The sequence below is a fragment of the Gobius niger genome (assembly GCF_951799975.1).
Source record: "Gobius niger genome assembly, chromosome: 1".
Taxonomy (NCBI): Eukaryota; Metazoa; Chordata; class Actinopteri; order Gobiiformes; family Gobiidae; genus Gobius; species Gobius niger.
The window spans coordinates 21560863-21569166 of record NC_136852.1 but is presented as its reverse complement, the minus strand read 5'-3'; the positions used below and the strand labels follow the sequence as shown (position 1 = coordinate 21569166).

General features: G+C 41.6%; 1 protein-coding gene across 1 annotated transcript; it reads right to left on the bottom strand.

Annotated features, from left to right (window-relative positions):
- Positions 1-215: 215 nt before the first annotated feature.
- rbm7 (RNA binding motif protein 7) lies at positions 216-3360 on the bottom strand. The gene is made up of 5 exons (XM_079565060.1): positions 3124-3360; positions 2714-2876; positions 1887-1962; positions 1135-1225; positions 216-1050 (listed from the first exon to the last, which is right to left on the bottom strand). The coding sequence occupies exons 1-5, from the start codon at positions 3214-3216 to the stop codon at positions 745-747; spliced, it is 729 nt and encodes a 242-aa protein (XP_079421186.1). The 5' UTR covers positions 3217-3360; the 3' UTR covers positions 216-744.
- Between the last annotated feature and the right edge of the window lie 4944 nt (positions 3361-8304).

Genomic DNA, 8304 nt, shown 5'->3' with positions numbered 1-8304 from the left:
TTATATTTGACGTCTTAATTGACTAAATGAACGGATGTATGGCGCCACCTGTAGATATCCACTGGATAGAGTAGATTGGTTACACTGGGATATTTAGGGACCACGAAAGGCCACATCCATTAAGTGACACAAACTACAATGGGAGGGCATAATTACTGTTCATAATCAGTTAAGCTTACTCAAAAATAGATAACCAGATACACAGGACAAAGGACTGGGGGAATCAAAGAGCTTTATGTAATCAAAGTTCTTCTATTTAAAACATTGTGTTTTTTTGTTTTTTTTACAGAGTAAGAATTTAGAAAAAATAAAAACGTTTCAGATGGACCAAGGACAACATCAATCCCAACAATACATTTTGGTGCTGGTGCAGTGGTTGAGCTGCTGGTGAACTCTTATTTAGCAAAATGCCCAAACAAGTTAAAATGTTGGAAGCACCAAACAGGTACTACCTGTATACCAGTCAATGTCATTTATATTTTATGCATTTCTTCATTCCCCAAATTATATTACAAGACTTGGCCCTAAGATATCTGCACACTGAATAAAAAGCTCAAATTAAATCACTGTACACGTTTAAAAACATTAAAATTACAGGAAAAAAAGCATGCTCAAAGGCATTAGACTTAAACCTAGTCAATCGATGTATAAACAACCTGAGTACATAAGAACACAATACATGTTTTGTTTTGAGTAACAATGTGTCCGTAGGGTGGGGAATGTCTACAAAATCCCCTCTATGTCTCAATATCGTTTCCACCTGGAGTCCTGGTAGTTGCGGTTGTTTCCTCGGTCGTCGTGTCTCTTCATACTCCTGTTGTCATGGTGACGGCTGCGGTCATTTTGGTGATGGCCGTCCCGATTGTGGCCGTGCTGGTGGTGGCGCCCTTGCCCAGATTCATCCTGGTAACGACCCCTGCCTCCGCCGTTCTGCCGGTAGGGAGCGTGGTCATGTTGTCTTGGACTGCTACCAGACAACGGCCTCGAGGAAAAGTTTGCTGCCTCAAGTTGCTGCATCTGCTGCATTTGAATTGACCACATATTGTTCATCTACAAACAGACAAAAGACAATTATTTCAAAATCTTCACAACAATATGTAAACGTCAACGATAGGTTTGAAGATTAAACTCTACCATGACATGCTTCTGCAGATTGTCTGGGCTGTAGACATTTCGCTGCATTTGTGGAGGAGTATACGGTGGAGAATTGAACTGAACTGGGCTCCTGTCATGCGCATGATGAAAAACAAAAAAACAAAAACACAAATCAATGAATATCATTGCATAAAATACAGATATGAAAATTGCACAATTACACGCAACAAACAGTTTACAGTGGGCTGCTATGTTATTAGAGAAGTAAGGAAATCACAACTTTCTAAAGATTATTTGTCACCCTAAATGATTATCTAATAAAGCAATGCAAAATTAAAAGCTTTGGATAGTTACAAAAGCCCGAATCAATCAATAAATCAATCAATCAATCAATCAATCAAGTACAGCCTATCTGAGAGCACAATATGAGAAGAGGAGAGCTTGCGTGGTTGCACATAAAACGCATGGCAATCAAACCTGCTCAGGCTCAATTGGGGAGGTGTCTATGTCTGGAACTGAGCACGTCTGGGCATAGATCAGATGCACTCACACTTCACTACACAATCCAAACACACTATAGTGTGTTTCCATGCTTGGGCACAGTTCAGATGGACAAGTGTGAGTAAAGCTGGAGTAATTGCTTTCTCTTTTGTGATTTTTGTAAAAGATTAGAGGAATAATCATAATTGTTATAGATTTTCAATTATGCACAGCCCTGTAAATAGATCTCAGCAAAATTTGAGAAGTCAATTATGTAGCAACAATGTTGGTCATCATCATGATTTTCTTACCTTGCCCCATGCGGATTTGGAGTATTGGCAGGACTTGAATTCTGGGAGTTGCCTGGACTGTTGCCATGAGTGCTTCCTGTGAATAGTTTCATTTTAAGTTAGATTAAAATAGACACATTTATTTGCACTCATCCACATAGGTCTGTGTTGATGATATACAGCTAGTCTAGACCAGTGGTTCTCAACTGGTAATGGCGTCAGGACACACCATTACCCTGGGATAACAAGCCACGACCCAAATAAGACTTGGAACATGTAAAATAATATAATGTAAAATACTTAATTTTTCTCACAAACTATTGACTACTGAAACTATGATAAAAAGTAAATAAAAATCAATTATTATTATCATCATTATTAATAACAATAATAATAATAATAATAGGTTTTCTGGAAAGGCTCCCGACTCACTGAAAACGGTTCCGTGACCCACTTTTGGGTTCCGACCCACCAATTGAGAACCACTGGCCTAGACAGTTTTATTTATTAAGGCTTCAAATCTTGCACATTAATGCTACATTACAAAAGTAAACTATAAAAAGACTGAAAACGACTCCAACCTCTAACACTAACACAGCTCATTAACACTGGCATGGTGGGTGTGTCTGTGTCTTGCCCACACACTAGTCACAGAATCGAACTGCCAACCTTTCAGTAAAAACACCTGTGTTTGTATTAATGCCCGTGATGTCCAAATATACCATATAGGCTTAATCTTATCTTATAAATGACATGAGCAGCTGTCGAGGGTATTCACATTAGGGGAAATCGATCATGTTGTCAACTCATAAAAGCAGCGTAACTCAACCTGAAATGTGCAGACTTACCAGATCTGAACTGCACGTGGATGGCTTTCCCGAACAACATTGTCCCGTTCAGAAGATGCATAGCGTAGGGCGCTGACGCTTCATGTTTGAACACAGCAAAACCGAACGTCTTCTGCTTTCCATCGGGATCTTTCGGGATCTTAGTTCTGATGAGAGGTCCTGCCTGCCAGGTAAAACATACGGTTAGCCTAAGTGACGAGCTAACAGACATAACACAACACACACGCAAACAACATCTGACAGAAATCCCACCTGTTTGGTTTTGACTGCCAGTGCATGCCCACATCAACTAACTAAAGTTAAAAAAGGCCTCGGGTCGATCTAGTCCTGCCTTGTTTTGACGTGGCACGTATTCAAACAGTGAGATTGTGTGTAGCCATGCTAACCAGCGACATTAGCGGAAAACTCACCTGTAAAAACAGCTCAAACAACAGCTCCTCAGTCACTCTTTGGTCCAGATTCCTGATGAAGAGGGTTCTGTCAGTTTCTTCTTCTATGCCCATCTTACTTCAGTAGCTTTGTGAATCCTCTCTAGATCCCGAGGGAATGTGTTTTGCTAAATGCTAACGGCTACGAGGCCTGCTGTTGCTGAACCGCAGTCACGTGACGCAAACCTTCTTGCTCTTATGTGTCTGTGTAGGTGTCAGCAAACCCTTTGTTGTACGTTACCGCCCTCTGTCGGTTGAAAGATTAATAACTCACAAATAAGTAGACAACCCAGGAAAAACATCAGACATATGTCTACAAAAGTATAGGAACAGCTAAGGTACTGCGCAGAACCTTCTGGAGGATTCAAGCCTGGGAGGATGAGAGGGAGGGGAAAAAGCAAAGGGAAATGTTTAAAAATACTGCGTTGCAATTCAGAATCCTAGAAGCACCAAAAAAGTGCACTGTAGTTTGATGACTGTATGCTTTTCATTCTATTTTTAGCATTTAGTCAAAACACTGGCATTACCCCTGCAGCCTTCATCTCCCCGGTGCATTCCCTCCCTGCTTTTGCCGTTGCCACCGGCCAGAAATTTGGAGAGCTCAGTGAAACTTGTGCAGATCAAAGTCGCAGCTGCAGCAATGAAAGAATTTCTGTAAAGCCAATAAAGCAGATGGCTTTGTATATGAAGAGTTTAGTTTTTGTCAAAATGGAAAATATTAAATTGGTTGGGCATTTCTTTTGAGGGTACTTTTGATTCATCTGTATTATTTGCTGGCATGTTATGCTTCAAACCAACAGTAGATGGCAGTGTGGACTTATTTGTAAGGCAGGCTGTGACCAGTTCGCGTGCCTCAGGGTTTACAAAATAGCAAAGCAGCCTACGTGAGCTTTGCGGTGTTTTCTTTTGTTGGTCAGCATCTTGCCTTGCAAATAAGTAGAGCATTAACGGGAAAATAAAATACATTACAATACATTGTAATATTAATTATTTATGTTAGGCTATCCACTCAGATTAGCTACAATGTTAGTTTTAGTTAGTTCCCTTTATTAATCTCCCAAAGGAGATTTTTTTTTTTGTTACAGGGCAGATAGTGTATTTTATTTATAGTCCTGTGTTGTCGTTGTGTCCTTGGGCAAAACACTTCACACCCTCCTTGCCTCCAGTGTAAGCATACATTGGTGTATGAATGAGAGTGTGAATGGGTGAATGGTTCCTTGATGTAAAGCGCTTTGACTACCTAAAGCAGACAAGATATGTCACTATATAAATGTGACCATTGTTACAGCAAGAAGGTCCCGACTTCAATGCTAGACCAGGTGTGGCCTTTGTGGAATTTGCCATTTCTCCCCACCCACATTCCAGTCCCCCCACCACTAAAATAAAATCAAGTGTCCTCTCAAGGTTCAGGACTCCCCCAAAAAGATTCGGTAACCTCAGTGGGATTTTTCTGTTTCAATAAACCATCGACTACCTCATGGACCGACCACAGTATGTGCGGCTGCGCAGCTGTGAATCTGAGGTGGTCGTCTGCAGCACCGGGGCCCCTCAGGGCACCGTCCTCTCACCGTTTCTCTTCACCATCTACACATCGGACTTCACATACAACACGGACAGCTGTCATCTGCAGAAGTTCTCCGACGACTCCGCCATCGTGGGCTGTGTGTCTAAGGGGAACGACCTGGAGTACCGGTCAGTCATCATAGACTTTGTGGACTGGTGTGAGCGCAACCACCTGTGCTTGAACATCAGTAAGACGAAGGAGATGGTGATCGACTTCACGAGGAAGCCCCTACCGCACACACCGCTGAACATCCAGGGGGAGGACATTGAGGAGGGGGACAGTTTGAAGTACCTGGGTGTTCACCTCAACAACAAACTGGACTGGTCCCACAACACCAACGCTCTGTACAAGAAGGGCCAAAGTCGCCTCCACCTGCTGAGGAGACTGAGGTCCTTCGGAGTGAGCAGGCCTCTGCTCAGGACTTTTTATGACTCTGTGGTAGCCTCTGCTCTCCACTACGCTGCCGTGTGCTGGGCCCCGGGCAGCACAGAGCGGGACAAGAACAGACTGAACAAGCTGGTCAGGAGGGCCAGCTCCGGCCTGGGCTGCCCCCTGGACTCTGTGGAGGAGGTGAGTGACAGGAGGGTTTTAGCCAAGCTCACCTCCATCATGGACAACACCTCCCACCCACTGCACGGGACTGTAGAAGAGCTGAGCAGCTCTTTCAGTGGCAGACTGAGACACCCTCAGTGCAGGAAGGAGCGCTATCGCAAAGCCTTCATCCCCACTGCTGTCAGACTGTACAATAAGACTGTAAAGTAACATGTGCAATAACCCCCCTTGCAAACCACGTGCAATAATCTATGTATCAGCTGCACTTTATTCCCTGTACCAGCATCACTTATTGACATTACACCCTGATATTCTACTTACATAACCTGTTCTAATTTTTTATCCTATTTTTATTTATTATTATTCCCCTATTGTTATATTTCTGCCCCCTAAGATTTTTGCTTTACTTATTATACATATTAAGATACCTCGTTGTTATACTATTTAACTGGTTGCACATTTTCCTGTCTGTTTTTGCACACTCTGAGTGATCTTCTTGAACGCCGACTGTAACAAGTGAATTTCTCCATTGTGAGATCAATATAGGATTATCTTATCTTAAAATTAAAAGATGTTTAATAAAAACTTCATGCTATCTTACGTTAGAGGTTTTCAGAATGTGAACTTTAAGCATATTACCCTAGTCCATTTTTCCCTTTCAATATTTGTGCGTGAAAATAATCCCCTTAATATACTAGGCTACAATTTCTAATTTCCCTAGAATTAGGAAATGAATACTTAGTAGTTTTGTATAATACTCTCATCTTCATCTGAAGCACTGCCCATTTTCTCCCCCTCAGTTACTTCACCAATGGACAGACTGCATTGATAGGGATGCTTCCAGTGTTGCTTCCAATGGCAATATGTGAATCAATCATACTTAATTCAGTAGACAAGCAGAACCACTTTTGTGGTAGATGTCATTAATTATTAAGGATTGTGGGCTATAAATTATGTGGCTGCTTTTACCTCACCGGGCTACGGGTTTCTTTGAACAATGTTTCAATCTTTTATACATGCTAAATGTAATCATATATACTGCATGAATTAAACTCTCTCTAGACATATGTCTATTAAAATGGAAGTTCAATACACACCTTTTTAAACATAAAACAAACTATACTGTACTATATGTATGTGAAAAGTACAAAACAAATCTGAAGCAAACACTGTATCCAAAGATTTGTTTCAGAAATGGGTTGTGGAAGTTTTGGTTGTGTTCTGTCTACACTTTGAAAGTTTTTATTTATTTTTCTGATAAAGTGACTTTTCTCCACACACAGACAAGTGCTGAACAATGGCAGCGTGCCAACCCATTTCAGCAACTCCAAAACAAATGCAAGCAAATTCATTGAAGTGTTCGAGATGGTTCACCCTCACTCTGGGATGGCATGCTTGTTATCCCAATATGAGCTCAGCATGTTTGTAGCACGCTGATGCAGCATGACCTTGTCACATATGCGACCCTGCTCTTATGCTTTGTCTCCTTTTCTCAGGCACACACACATTTGGAGGGACATCCATCCTAATACAAGGGTGCTGCAGTGCTGAGTAACAGTATTACAAAGAGAGGTTTGGCATCAGACCCTCAAGTCGGACTGCGGTACACCATTCAAAACCACTTTCCTTTTCGATCACTTAAGCCAGACAGCACCCTCTCCAGCCCTGATGGTTGACTAATGTTACCTTACACTTTATGGCTAAAAGCAGAGACAGGCCTTTCTGGTGGTGTAAGATTATGGGGCGTTACACACCACACACCATCACTGCACACATTTTCCCCATCCCCTTCACTGTTGAAGATGAGCCCCGTCAGCACTTATCATCCTTGATTCTGTTGGAGAACTGAGATGCCCTTTGCTAAAAGTGCCATATGGAAGTGAGTTAGCTATTACAGGGAAATACCTGATAATATAATATTTAACTCCACTCATGTACTGCCACCATCTCCTCCCTCTCATTCAGGATCTCTATCAGATCAATCTCACTGCTTTTGAAAGTAGGTTATCAGAGACTCTACAATTCCTTGTCATGCGAATACAAGCTTCAAATGCATTATAATGATTTTCTGATTTGCACTTGAACTGGGGTTAGCAATCTGACCACTGCAACAATGTGATTGTACTGAAAATTGCTTCTACAGTGTGTAGAGCCCTGCAGTCAGTGGCATAACCATCTAGCTGTCTGGGTAGATAAGAAAATCCCCTTTCATGAGCTAAAATTAATGATATTCTCTGCTCTGAGGACCTAGGATTTATTTCCCAAACAAAGAAACTGACGCTGTTTTTTCTCATTGGAGGCTGTAGGTGGCTGAATGTGGTCGATGTAGTGAGGCACACTTTCCTTAACAGCCAGTGCATCAGACTTGGCAGGACTGATTTTTTTAGTTATCTCAGAACAACCTTTACTAGCTGGGCCACTACATCCAACTAGACCTGTGTCATTTTGACTAAAACTACTTATCCACACACACACACAGTCATCTTCTAGCTCCACTCACTCGAACTCTTCACTTTAAGCAACATGACTTTGGAAACATACAGGAGCTGCCCAACTCTTTTCACAAAGCAACAGACAAGTACAGAGAAGTGGTCTGACAGATCCAGGATATGTCTATGTCAAAGCCAGTAAAGTCATGCAGAGTTGTCTGAATGGATGGGCTTCTTCCAGACAAAATACAGTATACAAACAATAATATTACTGCACTCATTTAGTCGAACTTAAATGTCATGAAATGATCTACAAGTTATCATTATGTAACTAGTTTTCTCTTGTTTGATATTGTGTGCTCAGTTGTGTATGATGCTTTACATTAATGCCACTTTAGTATTCCATGCAACAGTGCTTTTGCTGGCTTGCATATTAAAGTATAAAACAAAGACAACCCAAAATAGCCCATGGATCAACGTTCCCACCAGCTGCCTCATGCCCCATCAGGGGACATCATAGTCTATCAATCTTTCACCCAGTTATTGACGAGGTGTCCACATAAATTTGTCTGCGAGGCATTGGTGTATTATGAAATATTAATGTTTAGTTCTCTCCCC

What these genes read in the sequence shown, in the direction of transcription:
- rbm7 (XM_079565060.1), bottom strand. Translation starts at nt 3,216, where the DNA reads ATGGGCATAGAAGAAGAAACTGACAGAACCCTCTTCATCAGGAATCTG. An exon ending in CCACGTGCAGTTCAGATCTG is followed by an intron (nt 1,963 to 2,713) that starts GTAAGTCTGCAC and finishes AACTATTCACAG; the next exon opens with GAAGCACTCATGGCAACAGT. An exon ending in ATCTGCAGAAGCATGTCATG is followed by an intron (nt 1,051 to 1,134) that starts GTAGAGTTTAAT and finishes GTCTGTTTGTAG; the next exon opens with ATGAACAATATGTGGTCAAT.